This window comes from Zootoca vivipara, chromosome 3, assembly GCF_963506605.1.
Source record: "Zootoca vivipara chromosome 3, rZooViv1.1, whole genome shotgun sequence".
Lineage (NCBI taxonomy): Eukaryota > Metazoa > Chordata > Lepidosauria > Squamata > Lacertidae > Zootoca > Zootoca vivipara.
In genome coordinates, this window is record NC_083278.1 from 93587284 (window position 1) to 93606132 (window position 18849).

The 18849-nt window shown below is 41.5% G+C and overlaps 1 protein-coding gene across 1 annotated transcript in view; it reads left to right on the top strand.

Annotated features, from left to right (window-relative positions):
• The window catches only part of USH2A (usherin), a 452818-nt gene that overhangs the window by 107720 nt on the left and 326249 nt on the right, over positions 1-18849 (top strand). Inside the window, exon 22 of the mRNA XM_060273280.1 lies at positions 7494-7724. Within this exon, the coding sequence (XP_060129263.1) occupies positions 7494-7724 (231 nt within the window). The remainder of the gene's footprint in view (positions 1-7493; positions 7725-18849) is intronic.

Below are 18849 nucleotides of genomic sequence, written 5' to 3' on the forward strand. Positions count from 1 at the left end.
AAAATGTCCACAGCGCGACTTCCAGTGCCGATCCCGGAATTTTCAATCTGGGAGTTGGCACTTATGCTCCTGGTTGATCTTTCAGGAGCTTCAAAAGCTTTCTCCAGCCCAAACATCACAGCGACTGATGCCAGCTGACATCAGCACACTCAGGCATCTGCAGAGTGTTCGCAATCGCATAACAGACCTCAGCAACTCAGCATTTGGCTAATCTATTTTATTTACATATAATGCATTCAGAGCACTGCAACATGGCTTCCTCTCTAGCATCAGGCAGCAAAGAGAAAGAACAAAGGACAATAGTCCTACACGGAGAATGAATCTCCAACAATCTCACCTCAAAAAGGGTATTTTGGAGTTGGAAAAGAGCAACCAAAATGATCGAATGTCCCTGTGACGAAAAAAAGTTGCAACATGTGGGACTTTTTAGTTAAGGTGGCAACATGATAGTTGTGTCTAAAATTTGGCACGGCGTGGGGAAAGGTTGCTAGAGAAAGGTTTTTCTCCCTCTCTCACTATACTAGAGCTTGTGGACATCCAGTGAAGCTGAATGTTGGAAGGTTGAGGACATATAAATGAAAGTCCTTCTTCACACAGTGCATAGTTATGGGACTTCCACAGAAGGCAGCAATGGCCGCCAACTTGGTGGGTTTTAAAAAAGGGACTGAACAAATTCATGGAGCATAAGGCTATCGGCAGCTACTAGCCACAGTCACATCCGCAGTTGCTGGGAATCCCAGGTAGGCAAAGTGCAGTTGCTTGCGTGCTTCCCATAAACATTTGGTTGGCCACTGTGAGTACAGGATGCTAGACTAGATGGGCCATTGGCCTGATCCAGCAGGCTTTTCTTTTCTGATTGGCCACTTAGGAAGCAGGCTACTACGGTATTAGACTAGATAGCTGGTCCAATCCAATACGACTCCTACTATGTTTTTACATGTGTATCTGCCATGCTGCAGGGCCACATATACCTATTTCTATATTTGATGCTGTTTTTTCCTTTGACACTTGTATATCTGGAAAATACTCAGTTTTCATCAATTTATGAATGGAATACAGTTTCCAAAAAGTAAAACAAGCTCCACTCATTTGGGAGCATAGGATTTGATGTACGGTATATTTTTATTCAAGTTTTGCCATCCCTAGGTTTACTGTATTCAAAGAGAAACCTGTAATGCCTGAATTTCCAATAGTTCAGAAAGGTATACGCTACTGATAAGAACCATATGTTTTGCCTGTCATATAATGGTTTTTAAGCACAATACTCTATCATAGTCTTAAAAACCACCCATATCCAATTAACTGGTAATTAGTGGTGCATTAGATTTTCTTTCTCTATTAAAAGTAAAATACGCAGGCTGTTTGCCTCTGGTCTGAAAACACACATTGCTTTGCATGCAAGTACATAAAAGTCTGTCACTGTGAATTGGACCCAAAGTGATTAAACAAGCACTCTTAATATGTTAATTTATAATTTTAATTACAGCAATCTTGTATATATAGTCATTAGTGAATACTAATATAAATATTTTTCTACCTTTTTATTCATAATGCATAAACCAATCATCCCCTTCTTTCTCAGCAGTTGCCTGTTTTTTTGTTTCACAATACAATCTTTGTTCTTAGTTATGAATGCATTTTGTTCGTTCCTGTCTTGAATAATCCCTCATTAAAACAAAGTCACTTTCTGCTCCATGCTTAAAAGGGAAAATGAGCATGCAAATGTGCCATTGCATCCATACATATATTTATACACACATATATATACTTTTGCTTGCTGTCCTTCAATTAGTCCCCCTTCTTTGAATCTAATTTTATTTGTTGTTGGCTTGATGTATGGACACATGAATTTCAGGCTGGAGCCAATATCTAGACTGAGATGGGGAGTGGCAGGGGGCAGGGTAGAAGAATCAAAGCCTCTCCGGGAAGCTACAGAGGCAGCAAAGCGAAAGCGAATTGGCTTCACCTTTGACAGAAACTCTTGACTAGCGCTGGAATCCTGTGATGATTTTGCTTGGTTAATTATCCAATTATTTATTTCAAGAATATAGGCACTGTGTTACAATTAGAGACGTGAAACATAATCTGAGGAATTTGCAAATGACAGATGATTTAAATAACTCCCGAGATAAACAGTATCCGCTCAGTATCTTCTCTTGCCAAGTGCTCTCCAGCTACAGATTGGGTGCTCTTTGTGAACCACTGCATGAGCCAAACCTTATTTGTTTGTTCTCCCCAAAGGACATATTTCACTCCTCGGGAAATTGCACAAATTATTCTGTTGCCAGTATGTCAAATTTGCATGGTCTTTAGGCTGAGTTTAAGTTGTATTTCTCTTGATTAAAAGCTTTTGGTTCAAAGCAATACTTTTTAATTGCCTAATGATATAAGTCAGTTCTTAGGAAAGAGCCATGCATTTAGGAGTTCATTTGCAATATAACTGAAAAATTCATTGCATGGCAGTAAAACAATTTACTGTTAATTACAAGGAGAAGAATTTGCTGTACCATGCTCACAGATTGCCATGAATCATGCAGCACTCCTAGAGATTTATAACAGATGTGTAAGTGGGATGAATTAGCAGGGTTTAATAACAGAGACACAAATCATGCAGACTTCAAGGAGCTTTAATTGATATACTAGAATGTGACGGGCATGAATCACTCAGCCATTCAACAGCACTGTAACATATGGTCAGCTCAATATGCTGCATCTTAAATCGGTTGGTGAGTCGTTGGTTGTCCCATATGGTGGAAGCAATATATTTTTCGGGATTTTTTTTAAACATTGATTTTTAAAGAAATAGGATTCTATGTTCATCATACAATGAACCCTTAAAACTTGTTATGTTTATTTGAGGAATATTCCAGCCCTACTGTTTTAAACTGGAAATAAGTAGCTTTAATCCTACCGTGTGCAGGTATGTCATCGGGACAACCAATACAGCTGCCTAATCCTTGCCCAGGGATGGTTTGAGTAGCTATAAATGCCCCAAGGCAGCAAACAAGGCTGTCGCTGCCCCCGCTGCCCATTAGTTCTCTACTAGCTCTTCATTTGTACTCTCACCCGTCTCCTATAGGACAAATTTAATATCATGATGGAGGTGACCAGAGAGAAGGGACTAGCATAGTGAATAATGGGTTTGCACCACGGCAGGAAGCTCATTTAACACATGGAAATTTAAAGGCATGGGCACTGTTTCTGAGTACCGGATCTAAAGTTTTTATTTTTCTGTTTTTCTGTTTCAGATTAGCTTTTTAAAAAATATGTAATTATGACTTCTACTTGTGGAACAGTTTTATTACTGTCTATTGTAATTCGTTTGTTATTAACTTAGTTTTGAAAATGGTTTTCAGAGTGTCTTAATGTAAGCCCTCCTATAAGTTTTAAAGATTGAAGTTCAGGGTATTACATTTTAAATCAATCGCTAGGTAACTCTGTTGTTGAGTTGCGTTGCGTTGTTGGGGGTTCATCACTTAGGATTCTGGAATACAGACTAAGGTATCCTTGCTCAACCATTTCTATGTCTCTGTCACTCCCATTCAGTACAACGATTTACCCATGTGGTTGAATGGCAAAATACTTTGCATTGCTAAACTAGTCGCAGTTCTATTAAAAACATTCCCAGCACCCTTTTACTAACATCTTGTAACAATAGCCAAGCTGCTTCAGTGAGTGAGCTCTCATTTTTTTCAGTTGAGGGGCAAACATACCATTGAACCTTTGCTTACGAACTGAAATCGTACACCATATAAGTATATGTGTGTGTTTAAGGACAACCCTACAAGTAGCCATTTAAAAGGTTAGAGTTCTAATTAACAGTAGTCAAAGCATAAATGAGACCATATTCTCATGACGTTTTCAAAGTGCTGCTAAAGACTGTTGCTATTTTGGGTTTTAATTGAAGAGAAAACACTGAGGAGCAAATTTCAGACTAAAACCAAGAGGAACCAAGCATTAGAAGTGCTGCTGATTATTTGAGAGGTTGCTGTTGATATAAACGCATGAAAGAGAGGTAGACTTGTAAATTTTGTAGCTGTAATGCAAATGTGTTTTTATTAGCTTTAGAACCTGACAGGCTATAGGAAACTTTTAGCAGCTGCATTAGCAAACCTGACAGATTTGTGAAAAGAATACACTATCCTTAGAAGCATGGCTGCCAGAATTTAATGTCAACAATTAAAATTTATTTTGATACTCACCTAGTGTTTATTACTGTTTGTATACACAACAGACCTTACTAATACAGAGATGCACTATTAGATGGAATTACCATCTGTTCGCAGTGAAATGCTGGCATCTGTCTTAGCTTCTAAAACTAAAATGATATCGTTTCAAACAAAACAAAGTTAACTGCTCTTTACTTACCAACAATTATATTTTTCTTTTAGGCACGCAGATTGTCCATATGTATGTATGTGTGTGTTCACGCACACAAGCGAAATACTTTTTTTTTATAGTGACCTATGCAGCAATATCTATAAGTGATATATCTTTAACATAAAACAGTATGGGCCATCTGTTTAGTGCCCTCTGTTACACAACAGCAAACACCTAGTCATAGGCGTTTAAACTAATGTTTTACCTTTATAATATATCAACTATATATTATCTAGGAATAAATTTTAAAAACACTACATAATTAAAATATGCAAAATATAGCTGAGTCTACTAAAATACAGTATGCTTTGACAGATGTGTTTTAGGAGGCTTGGAGAAAATTTAAATAGGCAAAATTATAGACTGCTCCTTTGACAAAGCAGCTACAGGTACCACAGTGACACCTTTAGGAAATGTATACTGTGCCTTTTAGCCTCCAGTAGCTATATTGTACGATCCAGTGACATGGCAAACTGTACTGCAGATTTATAATCTTACTTTTTTTCGTCCAAATTGCTGAAGTACCAGCTTCAATAGAGACTCTTCACTGTATGTCAACACACAAGTATTCTGAATCACCAAGGACATGGTAGTTACAATACTAATGTTATACCGAAGATGTTGCTTTTTGAAAGGTTGGGTTTCTGTTCCATATATCACAAAATAATAAATTGTGTCATGCTAGTGTTTAATGCGTGTACACAGTGCATTAACTGTAACTGTAGTACATTTATTTGTGCTAGAGTAGACTTGAAAATGATTAAAAAATCAATACTTTCCTGTCAGAGAAGCAAGTGTTACAATGCATTTAAGTAGTTAATTGCACAAGCCCCATAAAAGCTTCAAATTTGGGTAGCAAAGATGTTATAATTACAGTGCAGGCAACTCCTATTTATTAAAGGATGATTGTTTAAGGGAGATGTGGTTGTTGTTGTTGTAAAGAAAGGTTGGCTGTATGTATTCATTTTAGAAATAATGAATTTTAGCCTTTTTGCTTTAGCAACTCTAAGCTGAACTAGAGGACTCAACCTTGGCACTCGCATTTAAAATGCTGACACAGACTGATTTGCTCCAAAGGTGAAGTTCCAATTGTAAAGCCATGTTTTCTTTTGAAACCTGTGCATTAATACTGCATTTCATTAGCGCTCTGCGCTACTTATGCGGGGAAGCTTGTGACCTCACACTGCACTACTTCAATTTCAACACAGTAAATTTCGAACATAGCAGTATGATACTAATTAGATTGTGAAGTCATAAATGATGTCCAAGCAAGAATTTACAATTCATAGCACGGTTGGTGGGTTTTTGTCTCCCATCATTCCCTCTGCCAAAAGTAATATTTTATCATCTTGTAGAAAAAGTAATAGCAACATACTACAGGTTAATGTGAGAAAATGATGGTTTTGTATGCAAGAAGCTTCAAGGATATGTTATTAATTTGTTATAAATGAAGCGCTTTGGAACAAACTCTTAGCTAGCTGAAGTAATTTGCAAGATGCATATTTTAATCCAGATTGTTCTCCAAATGAAGTTCGTGCCCTATAATCACCGAAAACTCTGCCTTTGATATATACGACATAGTTTAGGACTCTCCTCATGTAAAAACATTACAGGTTTGCAAAGTAATGATTGCTTGGGGTACAGAGTGGATAAAAGTATTGCTATGGAGTGTTGTTGTTGTTTTGTGGGTAGATTGTATGCCTGAGCCCCTTCCCTCTAATTCCTGGATCCAGAATGGATTAAATTCCTGGAATTGTGGTAATGGCCACCTAAATATGGGCCATTAGGGTTACAAAGGAATCAACTCTGTGCCAGATTGCAAATGGGTGGGGCCCACTTCCTCAACTTGCTGGTAGTTAGAAAGACAAAGGCCAGAGTTGAGAGTTGGTGTGTGTGAGGTAGAAGCTGGAAGCTCAGGCTGTAAATATGTGCAAATAAGCCATGGAAGATCATAAAAACATCACACTCTCTGCTGTCCCTCATTCCGAAGGAAACCATACCCTGGCTAAGTGCCTGGAATCATTGGAATCTAGCACTGCAACAAGATTGGGCTGGTGTGCAACAGTTAGAGATATGTATCTTGAGGAAATTGCTGCACCGAAGTTAACCACATAGCATAGCAGTGACCAGTTTTCCAGGCCAGCAAACCGCAACAAGCTACAAAAGACTGCATACCAAACAATTGCACTAAAGCAAAATGCATCGGCTCAACTGCTCACGGTGGGGGGGGGGGCAGCCATCATATGAAAGAATTGCAGTGGCTGCCAATTTCCACTGAGCTAGGTTGAAAGTGCTGGTGTTAGTGTACCAAGTTGCATACAGCTTGGGACCAGGATATGGATACGATCATCTCACTCCCTATATACCCAGTTGATTGGTGTGTTCTGTGGGAAAAAGCATCCTGCAGATACCATCCTACCAGGAGAGCCATTCCACACAATGGTAGAATCGGACCTTAGCAGTACATAACCTTTGGAACTCCCTCCCGCTGTAATCAGACAGGCACCTTCTCTATTGTGGTAAAAGATCACACAAAATTCCTCCTATCAAAGAGAGCCCTATTTCCTATTCCTGATACATTTGATTCACTCTGGAGAGATAGCTGGCTGCCCTTGTTCACAAGAATTAGTTGAATTTGTGCCTTAAGGTCTGTCTTATTATTTTTATGATGCTGAGATAAAATTATTTTCAGTCAGTAGTTAAGGTGAAAAAAAGCCAGTACTGTACCACTGACATGTTCGTTCCTGGTTTCCTGGTGCTGTCTTCTGCTGCGCTATTGCAGAACACTGAGTTGAGTTGTGATGTCAGAGAGTGCAACGAACCAAGCCTCAAACCTGTTGAAAAACACACTCCTTCCCAAATGCTTATTTACAAGTCATGGGAGGGCTGCCATTCAGATTTTTTTTACTAAATCAAGAATTATCTGTACAGTACTGTATGATTGCAATAGCACACAGGTCAAATGTTGTTTGCAATTGTAATTGATAGTGCTTTCCTAGGGGACGATATATTATACCTGTAGAACTCCCAGGTTTATTCTGAAAACCAGTATTGTTTTGATAACCTTAACTGGACAGATGCATCTTTTCTTTTTTTTCTTTTTATATAAATAGCTCCAAGACAGCTAATTGCCCCTTACGCTGAAGGAGTAAACAGCACAGTAATAAAGATAAGTTGGAAGGAACCTGAAGAACTTAATGGACCTCCTCCAATCTATCAGCTGGAGAGAATGGATGCATCTTTAGCAACATCAAGTGTAACTGTAATGAAAGGAATCCGTTTTCCAGGAAATGGGTATTATAAATTTCCAAGTTCTACTCTGCCTGCCAACACATATTTTACAGGTAAGGAGATTGTAGTGATAACATGCAGTGTAAAAGCTTTGGTTTTTGTTTAGACTACAATGGGATAACAAACTTAGTTGGTCTCTAAGATGCTACTGGAAGGATTTTTTTTATAGCGTTTTGTTTTGACTACGGCAGACCAACAAGGCTACCTACCTGTAACTAGTACAATGGGATAGTTAGGGTGTCTTTACACTAGCCCATTTCTCAGGAATTGCTCTTTTTAAAAAAAATCATTTGTTTTTAGAGCACTTCCACATGATGTTATTGTTAACTCTTTTCATTCTGTTGTTTTCTGAGTCATCTTGTGCTTCTTGAGACCTCATTGCTCCCTGTTGATTAAGTCTGGGGAAATTAATGATGGCAGGTCATTTCTAAATGTATGATTATATTATTTAGGCTAGCTTGTGGTGTGCAGCTTTTGATTTTTCCTTTGAACAAACACTCCAAATTGCCCCAGTGAGCTAGTTTCTCTTTCTACTAGTTGCAAGACTTCTATAGGCTTTCCCTCATTTCTCCTCTTCTTAAAAATGGCAAACAGTGCTATGAATAGCAAAAGAGCATTATTTAAAAAAGAAAAATAATAATGTGAGGAAATCAGTAATTAAAGCTTCCCCTCCCAATAGGAGCAGCAACTGGTTGTTATTATTAACGACCTTTGGTTTACCCCTGAATTGTCCCAATACCCTAATCACCAGGCCAGATAATAAATAATGTAATAATAAAAGCGGAGGAATCAGCATGATTAGAGGTAAACCTCGTGATATTGAATACAAAAGATTTATTAAATTGCCCAAGTTTACTAAAAGCCCAGAAAAAATTGAGTATGCTCAATCAATGGAGGCTCAGTTGAAAAATAGAAAAGGAAACTTGAGGGGGTGGGGAGTGAAATTTCATACTTGTTTGTTGGTTTATGCAAGTTGTTTTGTTGTTAGAAAGCAGCCTATGGCTGCAGTCCTAACCATGTTTACTCAGAAGTAAGTCCCATTGAGTTCAATGGAATTTACTCTCAGATGATGGGGTTAGGATTGGGATTGCAGCCTTAATCTTCTTCCTACTGCGGAAATTTAAAAACCGAAGGAATGTACCCTTCATTATTGTTCTTTTTGCATGGAAAGAGGTACAGTAGTCTTTTTTTAAAAAAAAACCTGTTGACTTTATCTATCCCTCCTTATGCATTAAGTAAAATGCACGATGCCAACCTGTGACATGTTTACCCAGAGTAGTAGAGGCAGCAGGGGATCATGACATTCATGAAAACAAACAAACAGACCCCACTTCATTAACATTGTCTTTAAGGTGCCACAAAACTCTATTTTGTGTTTGTTGCAAAAGACTAACATTAACTTTGGAAAGCAACACACAGAGAAGGTGACTGATTTGTAAATATCTGTTGATGGCTGAGATGTTTGCATCTTTTGTGCACTATGATATTTAAAAATACAGTAGCACCTTGGCTTACATTACCCTTGGGTAACGTAAACTTCGGGTTGTGAAAGCAGCAAACTCAGAAGTGTTTAGCTGCGCACACATGCTCAGAAGTGCTCTACCGCTCCGCGCACATGCTCAGAAGCGGTCTGCCACCACGCACGCATGCGCAGAAGCGGTCCCTCCAGTTGCGGAAACCTTGGGATCCGACTGAAGCTCCGGAACGGATCCCCTCTGCAACCGGAGGTACCACTGTATTTCAGAACTAGCAGGTGACAAAATATTTAAAAAAGACTTGTGCAAAATAAGCCAATTGCAGGGGTACAGAAAATACCAGATGAAAGTCTGGAGCGGCGTGAGGCATGTCCATACATCCCTATATATGGCTGTTCCATTCAAGGCCCAAGAATTATTATAGTTGTGTAATTAACAATATATATATATATTTTAAAAAATAATTTTTATTAATTTTACAAACAAAACTAAACAAACAAAACTAAACTAAACAAACTACACAAACATACATACAATATAACACTGTCCCTTCGTTTTCCCTCCACCCACTGGTTCACCTCTGCCACCAGTGAAGCCCGTGTGCTTTGAGAACCAAAGGGGTCCATTGTAAGTTGGGTTTAGCCTCCCCCTTCCCTCCTCCCCCCTCTTCCCCCCCCTGCCACTGAAAGGACAGGAGTGGAGGAGCTCTGAGGATTGGTTTCCCCCAGCTCATTCATAAGTATACATTGACAAATACAAACATAATAGGGGAGAATTTTAACTCCACAATTCTTATTACCTTAACCTTATACTTGTGACTTCCTCGATAGTCTTCCTCCTGGTTTTCCTTAAACAAAATCTAAAATTTATGGCGGGTTTTCTATTTCAGTTTAAAATCCTTTTCTTATAATATTAACTCAACCCTCCTCCTTTTCCATGCTGCCCTCCCACAGACCCCCTCCTGCCACAAGAGGAACCTGTGGGGCACAGCATTTCCAAGGTTCCATTATATCCCCTCCTCACCCCTCTGAGCACCCCCTGCCACTGAGTAACTCAGAGTAAGGAAAGGAGAGTAGACAGCTTTCTGCCTAAACCTAACTTAACTTACAAAAATTTACATTAACTTAAATTCTTTCCTAAGCTGTTCTTATAAGTAATTAACAATATTTTGCAACCCTTAGAAGCATTCATTTTCTGCTGCTCCTTGGATGAAGTCATCGTGCAAATGTTTCTCCTTAACTGGGAAGAATGATAAGTTAGTGGTAGTACATCTGCCTTGCAACCATAAGATACCTTAACCCCAGGTGCTGGGAATTAAAAGAAGTATCTTAGGCAGCAGAGCTAAAAAAAAAAAACCACCTGTTTGAATCCCAGAGAGCAGTTGCTAGGTAGAGGCTAACAATGGTGTGGCTTGGTGTAGGGAAGACTCCAGGAAAAATGGTTTGGGGGAACAATGTGGTAGAAAACTCCATTATAGTGGAAGCAAAGACCTTAATACATTATGTCTGAAAGTTGTTGTTGTTGTTTAGTTGTTTAGTCATGTCCGACTCTTTGTGACCCCATGGACCAGAGTACGCCAGGCACTCCTTCGGCAGTTTGGTCAGACTCATGTTGCCAGGCCCAAACAGAGGGTGGGCCATATGGGCCATTTGGCCCGGGCCTCCGATTCCAAAGGGGGCCTCAGTCAGGCTCACTTTTCTTATCTCAGCCTTTTGTACCGCAGCTTCCTTTCTTGATTAGCTCCTGAACCCCAGAGACAAAGGCACAGGGCAGACTCACATAAACAAAGGCACAAGGCAGACTCATGTAAACAAATCCCAAAATCCCTTGCAGAATCCCAAAAATTTCCACCACCACACCAACACAGGGTAGGTGGGCTTACCTGGCTGGTTGCCACCCATCTTTCTATAGCTGGGGGTGGGGCAAAGGTTCATGAAGGGCTTTTCGGCCCAAGCTCATATTTGTTTTCTTAGCAGCTATACTGCTCTTGGTCTTCACTAGGTAAGTGTTTCTTACCTAATTCTGGGCCTGGGATGCGACCTGCTGGGCATCCTGAGGGTGCTGGGGGCTGGCTCCGGGCAGTTGTGAAGGCCTTGGAGGCCTCCCATGGCCTGTAGGCCGATTGCAGAGCCTCTGCAGGCCCGGGGGAGGTTGGGGCTTGCCTCTGGGAGGCTGCAAGGCTTCGGAGGCCGATCGCGCCCTACAGGCCCATCGCGGAGCCTCCGCAGGTCAGGCGGAAGTCAGGGCTTGCCTCTGGGAGGCTGCAAGGCTTCAGAGGTCGATCGCGGCCTACAGGCCCATTGCGGAGCCTCCGCAGGTCTGGGGGAGGTTGAGGCTTGCCTCTGGGAGGCTGCAAGGCTTTGGAGGCCGATTGCGGCCTACAGGCCCATCGCGGAGCCTCCGCAAGCCTGGCAGAGGTTGGGGCTTGGCTTCGGAAGGCGGCAAGGCCTCAGAAAGCTCAGGAAACTCACTTCCAGGTTGAAATCTCAAAGAGCAAGCTGCTAGGATCTGGCAATGCAAATGGTATCACAAGCCAGGGCATCCCCAGATCAGGCATCTCCAAACTGCGGCCCTCCAGATGTTTTGGCCTACAACTCCCATGATCCCTAGCTAACAGGACCAGTGGTCAGGGAAGTTGGGAATTGTAGTCCAAAACATCTGGAGGGCCAAAGTTTGGGGATGCCTGTTCTAGATCATGGGTAGGCAAACTAAGGCCCGGGGTCCGGATCCGGCCCGATCGCCTTCTAAATCCGGCCTGCGGATGATCTGGGAATCAGCTTGTTTTTACAAGGGTAGAATGTATCCTTTTATTTAAAATGCATCTCTGCGTTATTTGTGGGGCCTGCCTAGGTTTTTTTTTTAATACAGTGGTACCTCGACTTACAAAGGCGATCCGTTCCGCGGCGCTCTTCGTAAGTTGAAACCTTTGGATGTCGAAGCGTCCATTTTGCGCATGCGTGAAGCGCGATTTTGCGCTTTGCGCAGACCGCGCACTCCGCTTCTGCGTGCAGTGAAAATACTTCCGGGTTTGCCGACTTCGTAAGTCGAAACCTTCAGAAGTCGAGGTGCCACTGTATATGAGTACATGTGTGGTTTTATTGAAAATGCATCTCTGGGTTATTTGTGGTGCATAGGAATTCATTCATTCCCCCCTCCCCCCCCCAAATATAGTCAGCATAACTTATTTGTCAGCATAACTTTTGTAAAAATTATTTATATACTTACTTATTTATAAGACTTCAGTGATCCCCAGGGGGGGGGAGGGGGGCCACATTATCTACCTGGCCCGGGCCTCTGCCTGGCTCTGCAAGGGCCTGCATGTTGCTAGCTTCGAGAACACTGTCCAACCATCTCGTCCTCTGTCGTCCCCTTCTCCCTAGTGCCCTCAGTCTTTCTCAACATCAAGGTCTTTTCCAGGGAGTCTTCTCTTCTCACAAGGTGGCCAAAGTATTGGAGCCTCAGCTTCAGGATCTGTCCTTCCAGTGAGCACTCAGTTAGGGTGGGGCAAATTTGAGAAATGGGGAAGGGCGCACCCACTACCAGAAACTTGTGCCCCTCCAGATGTTGCTGGATTTCAGCTGAGCTCCCATCAGCCCCTGCTAGTAGGGTTGATAGGAGTTATAATCCAACAACAGCTGCAAGGCCACAGGTTCCTCATCCCTGCCTTAGAAAATCTCTGGCTCAGTATAAGGCAATTTAATAAAACCTGCCTAAACTAAGCAAATATATGAATCATGGCATAACTGTGGGTCAGTCTCCCATCTCTGCAAAGGGCATTCTGAACCATGCTTCCTTTCCCTTCATTTTATCATTATTGACAGTGACATGTCCCACTATGAAGTATTAGCTGGTCTCAGAAAAGAAAGAATTTAGCCCTCTCTTCATTTCTCTCAGAACCTTTTTTGCTTGGACTATGGCCTTGCACTTAAAATGAACTCACAGTTCCTTCTTGAACAAGACATTTCCTTTCTTCCTCCTTCCTAATCCCAAGAAGCCTAAAGATAGGGTGAGAGGGGAGCTGGAAACACTTTAAACAAGAGTGATCCAGCACAACAAAGTGAATTGTGCTGCTTTGTGAACAAAAACATCTTAAGACATTTTCTAATGTGCACGACAGGGACTTAACGCTACAAATATGCGGAGCTGACCCTAGCCGGGCAGCATTACTGCAGTTGTATTTTCTTCTTCTTCTGAAACAGGACTATTATTATTATTATTATTATTATTAAGTTATCGAAACTTTGAAAAAAAGTCTGCATCAAACATTTGATTTTCCTATATATCCTTTTCATTGAAAAATACAGATTTATTTATGCCTTTGTACAAAATCTCAAAGGCCTCCACTTAAGAATGAATTTTTTCATGTACCTTTTGGTAGGCCTGATATACAAGGTGTTCCAAGCACTAAAAAACTGTTCTAAAAATCTATCCTAAAGAATCCATTGCCAAAGTACATAACTGTCCAAGCTGATCAACATTCAGCAGCTACATCTTGAAATTCCGAATATGAGAATGGAATAGATAACAACAGGGTTGTGTCTAGGTTTCAGGAGGCCCCGGGCAAAGTGCCCTCTGGCTTCCCTTCCTCTGGGCTTGTCTCCAAGCACTGCCAGGTAGCTGGGTTCTGACATTTTATTTTCCCACAATGCCCCAAAGCAATGCTATAGTAGAAGGCATTTGGGAAAGGGGGGGGTGATTGTATTCAGTGTAGCGCTAAGGAGATCATCCCATCAGTGCAAGCATTTCTGGATCACGTTCACAACCCGAGCGCCCACTGTATGTATATTAGGAAAATGTGCATTTAAATGTTGATGAATTTTCACGAGGCGTTTTAAATAAACAATCTGATGTGGAAATGTGGCAGACTGAGCATAAGATTGCAAAACGGAGAACTGAAATTGACAGTTCTGTCCATCACTATCTTTCTTGGCAGTCCTATACTGGTGGGGCTTACTTTTGAGTAGACATGCATAGGATTTAACTGTACAATACCATACTCCAATACTTTGACTTTCTGAAGGACTGCCTGCTTTCCACACTACTCATGAGCTGCGGTTTTCTCGTTCTCGGCTTGTGGTTTTTGCAGAGGACAGTCATGATGGAACTAACAAGTGGTGTATTGAACAAACAAGGAAGGGAAGACATTCATTGATTCCAATTGTCTGTCATGAATATCACCAGGAAACGTTCCTATGAATATTATCAAGGCATGTTTCATCCCCTAATTGATCTTTCAGAAAGATCAAATTAATATCTTGTCTAACTATGATGAGCCTTATCAATTGAGTGATTGCCAATGTTAAAGGGGGGGTGGAGAGGAGAGGATTAATTTTTTCTGTCCTTATTAGCTTAAAGTACTTATGGCCTAAAATCAATCAGATCATAGACTGAACAATGGTATTTTTGGCAAAACTATCAGTCAGGATTTAGCTGTTGCAATATTATACTATACAGATTTGTGTGTGGGAAAAACATAATATAATATAAGCTTGTAAAGCCAAACATTCACATGTTTAAACAATTATCTCCTAGATGAACAGAGGCACACTACTTTGGTTGAGGAAAATGTAAATGCACTTTATTTTTCCATGGTTACGCCCCCTCCCCACTCCAAGAGATGTCACACATTTCATTGAAGCTCTTTTGGCTATGCAAAAATCATTAGCAATTTTCCCAAAAGACAATCTCCTACAAGTTTCGAATTTCCTTTTTGGGCAAAATCCAACAGCAAGCTAGAGATGTGCAGGACCCCCCCCCCCCCCGGAATTTATCTAGCCAACTTTTCTTTTTGCCTTGCGTTGAAACACCTCAGAAGCTGAGATGAGGAAATACCTCCAAATTGGCAAAATTTCAGTTCAATTATAGCCTTTAAGGATCTTAGAGCTACAGTGGTACCTCGCAAGACGAATGCCCTGGGTGACTCGCAAGACGAATTCGTTTTGCAAAAAATTCATCTTGCGAATCGCGGTTTCCCATAGGAATGCATTGAAATTTAATTAATGTGTTCCTATGGGCAAAAAAAGAAATTTCAATGCATTCCTATGGGAAACCGTGATCCGCAAGACGAATTTTACGCAAAACGAATTGACTCGCGGAACGAAAGGCAGCACTGTATTTGTTTTACTTTCCTTTACTATACTGTTCTCAAACTGTACAGTAATGATAAAAAAATAGTTTGAAGCAACTAGCCTCCTAGATATAACAATCTCCTGAGTATATTGGCATCTTGAATGACATGGGATCATGTTTATTTCTATATTAGTCTTCCATTTTTTCCACATTACTCATGTTCTTTTTTTGATGTGCTCAGGAGGAATTTATGTGATGTGACCTCTTGATCCTTAATGTAAACTGACAAATTTATTGTAACCTTATATATTGATGCAAAGCAAATAACTAAATTCAGAATGCTAGTGTTAGCATAACTACTAGAATGAAGAAGTATAGGCAATAAAATTCAGGGCAGGCGTTTAATTTATTAAACTGCAACACTTGTTCTATCAGCATTTTATTTTAAAGGTAGACTTTACCTTTAAAAAGAGACTGGGAAGATAGTAAAATCATTAAGTTCTTTTATGTATTTCTAAACAGGGATGGCTTGCAATTGGTGTGGTCTGTTCATTTGGATCAAAGAGATGTCATATTTTAAATTTAATAGAGAACATAAATGGAGGAGCTTGTAATCAAGAAAGCTTGATTTTTTAAAAAATTGCTGATGGAAAGCCCTTTATTGGCATGTGAACATATCTCTTTAGGCTGGTTAATTACTACCATGTGGAATAAGAGAAGGTTAGTTCATTGGCTAAAAGCAGATATGCTTTTAATTTAAATAATTATGTACCGACTTTGGCCTGTTCATTCCACTTGCTCATCTCACAAGGTAAGCAGTTAGATTTTATAGCACTGGATAGTAATCGATGTTGAGGGGCCTTCTGTATTGATCTAACCAAAGTCTTTGATCTAGTAATCACCAACTATCACTATCCTCCAGGCTCACCGCTATAGTATTACTATTCCCTGTTTTTTTAAAATGTGCAAAATTACAGAGAAATGACCAGGCACTGAAATGGAGAAAGAGAGAGTTGATTAGCCACCAGGGCACAGCAATTTCAACTTTTAAAAACAGAATTATGTAAAATAATGTGTAGCACTTACACCAATCAAAACAGAACACAAAAAAGACATCAACAAGGTAGTCATGTGCACAACAATATACCGGTAATATAGTTGAATAATAGTTTATTGACTAAGTGGTGAATTTTTGAGCCATTCTTGAAAATATGTGGTGAAGTCATTCAGGGTGGACAACTTTTGAGCCTGGGGGCTGCATGCCATTAGGGGTCACATACTGGCTGTGAGCTGGGCCAGAGCCTACAGTAGGAGGGTTTGAGCTTCTCTCCTCCCCACCATAGCTGCCAAGTTTTCCCTTTTCTCGTGAGGAAGCCTATTCAGCATAAGGGAAAATCCCTTAAAAAGGGGGATAACTTGGCAGCTATGCTCCCCACTCACCCTCACAACTCTTAACTCAGCCCATGGGCACTGGCAGATTCAAAATGCCTTCTTTGTCTCCACCTTCTTCCTGATGGTTGACCATAGGAACCTATGAAGCATGTGCAGATAGGTGTCTTCTGCAGTTGTTCCCAGTGGTGTATTAGCTGGGCTGTGGGGAAGGTGTACTCTTATCATATACCTCCCCCATTCTCACTGCCCAGCTAATTTGGCACTGGGAAGAGGTGAAAGGTTTTTGATATGCCCCTCAGCAATTTCCAGCACCAAATAACTGGAGAGAGGGGAGGAGCCTGTGGGCCAGAAGCAGTCTGGAAGTGTGAAGGCCATGTAAAATGCAGTCATGGTCTCTCATCTTGCCCTCGGCTCATCTGGCCACCTGCCCTTCAGAGAAATACTTTTGAAGTACTGGATCTAGAAATGCAGCTGCTTTATGAGTTTCCCTTCAGGTCCTCTAGAATCAGGGCAGGTGCACTATGCTTGGGTTATGCTTCCCAAAGCATACCTGCTGTTCTTCAAATGGAATGACTCTTTATATTTTTGAAAGTGCATTTGGATCCAGCAGAGGCCATCACTCCATGAGCTGGATGCAGAATTGTGGGTTGCCAGTGGTGGAGGTGGGGCAAGTGTTGTGTCCCCCGTCCCGTGGAGCTCTGCTCTAAGCGGGGGGAGGGCACACAGAGTCCACACAGAGGGTCAGTGGAGGTCATCTCCAACAGACTCCTCACCCACTGCCTCTATCTCCCAGTGTACTAGCTAGACCAACCTGCCCACCACCATGCTTCAGCTGCCAGGGCTCCTTGCTGGAACCCCAGCCCCAGAGAATGCTGCTGTCCTCCTCCCACCTGCCTCTCTCCCTTCCCATCCCAGTGGAGCCTCTCGCCTCTCCTTGGTGGGGGGTGGAGGTGCCGCTAATGCCCCAGCCCTGAAGGCTTGACCCAGGCGCAGTTTGGCTTGCCATCTGTGACAAATTGAAGCACTTTTAAAATGTTTATTCCTGCCCGGCTGGCAAAGAGTTAACCCACCTCCAGCCTGACTGGCATAGAACTCTGATGGGGGCGGGACTGTGCCCGGTTTTAAAAAAGGAGGGAGAGTCGGTTTGGTCAGTTAGGAGGGAGAGGGAGGAGGGTGATGTGGTGTGGTGTTATGTGGTGGCTTGTATGAAGACAGTGAAGAGGCTAGGAAAACTTTAGTTAAATGTTTGACTGAGTTTATTTTGTACAACTGGAACAAAGCTAATTAATAAATGACACGTTAAAGAAACACTTATGTTTTTAACACAATAAAACTTCATCTCTGTTTTTGCCAAAAAGAGGTCCGTCTTTATTTTTCCAGCGAGGTACCAGGACTCACAACCGTGGTGGCTCAAGAGAGGGCAAAACTCACCTCAGGCAGGGAGGTGGCAGTTTGTGTCCTGAAGTTACATGGAGGAGGCTTAGAAGGGTAACCTGAGGTGCCAAGAAGTTGCCAGAGTGCATAGGGCAAACTTTTACAGTGGGGAAATCCAACTGAGGGAGACCCTTTACTGGAGGCAAGAGGTTATTCCTGGGGGACAGCCTAGAGTTTCTTAAGGTACCAGGTCACGCAGGCTGGAAGGCTCTCCTTACTTAGAAACCCATTAGTAAAAGGGGTTTATTTTTGAGGCGGCAGGACCAGAGGGTGGGTGTTTTCCCCTCTGGATTCCTGTGTCGCAGTGATAGTAAGAGAGAGTGGGACACGGGTCGTCACATTTTTGGTGGCAGCGTCGTGATCGAAATTCAAAGCTCACGCGCCTAGTTTGGTTTGAGTCTGTCAGGATTTTCCTGTGAGGAAAATGACTCACGTAAGAAAACCCAGAGAGGCAAAAGGAGATGAAAGAACGGAAGGGGCTGAGGGAAGCCCAGGTTCTGAGGTAGAACTGATGAAACTACGAATTGAGATGGCCCGAATTGAAGTTGAGAGGGAAAAGATAGCATCTGAAAGTGAGAGAGAAAAAGCTAGGATTGAAGCTGAAAGTGAGAGAGAAAAAGCTAGAATTGAAGCTGAGGAGAGAATGCAGTCCGAGAGGTTAAGGGTTCAATTAGAACAGGACAGAATGAAGCTTGAAGAGATACGTTTGCGATCAGAATTAACTAGTAGCCCAGTTAATAATGATAGTATCGCAATTAATTTAAAAAGGTTCCCCAAATTTGGAAAAGACGATAATGTCGAATCGTTT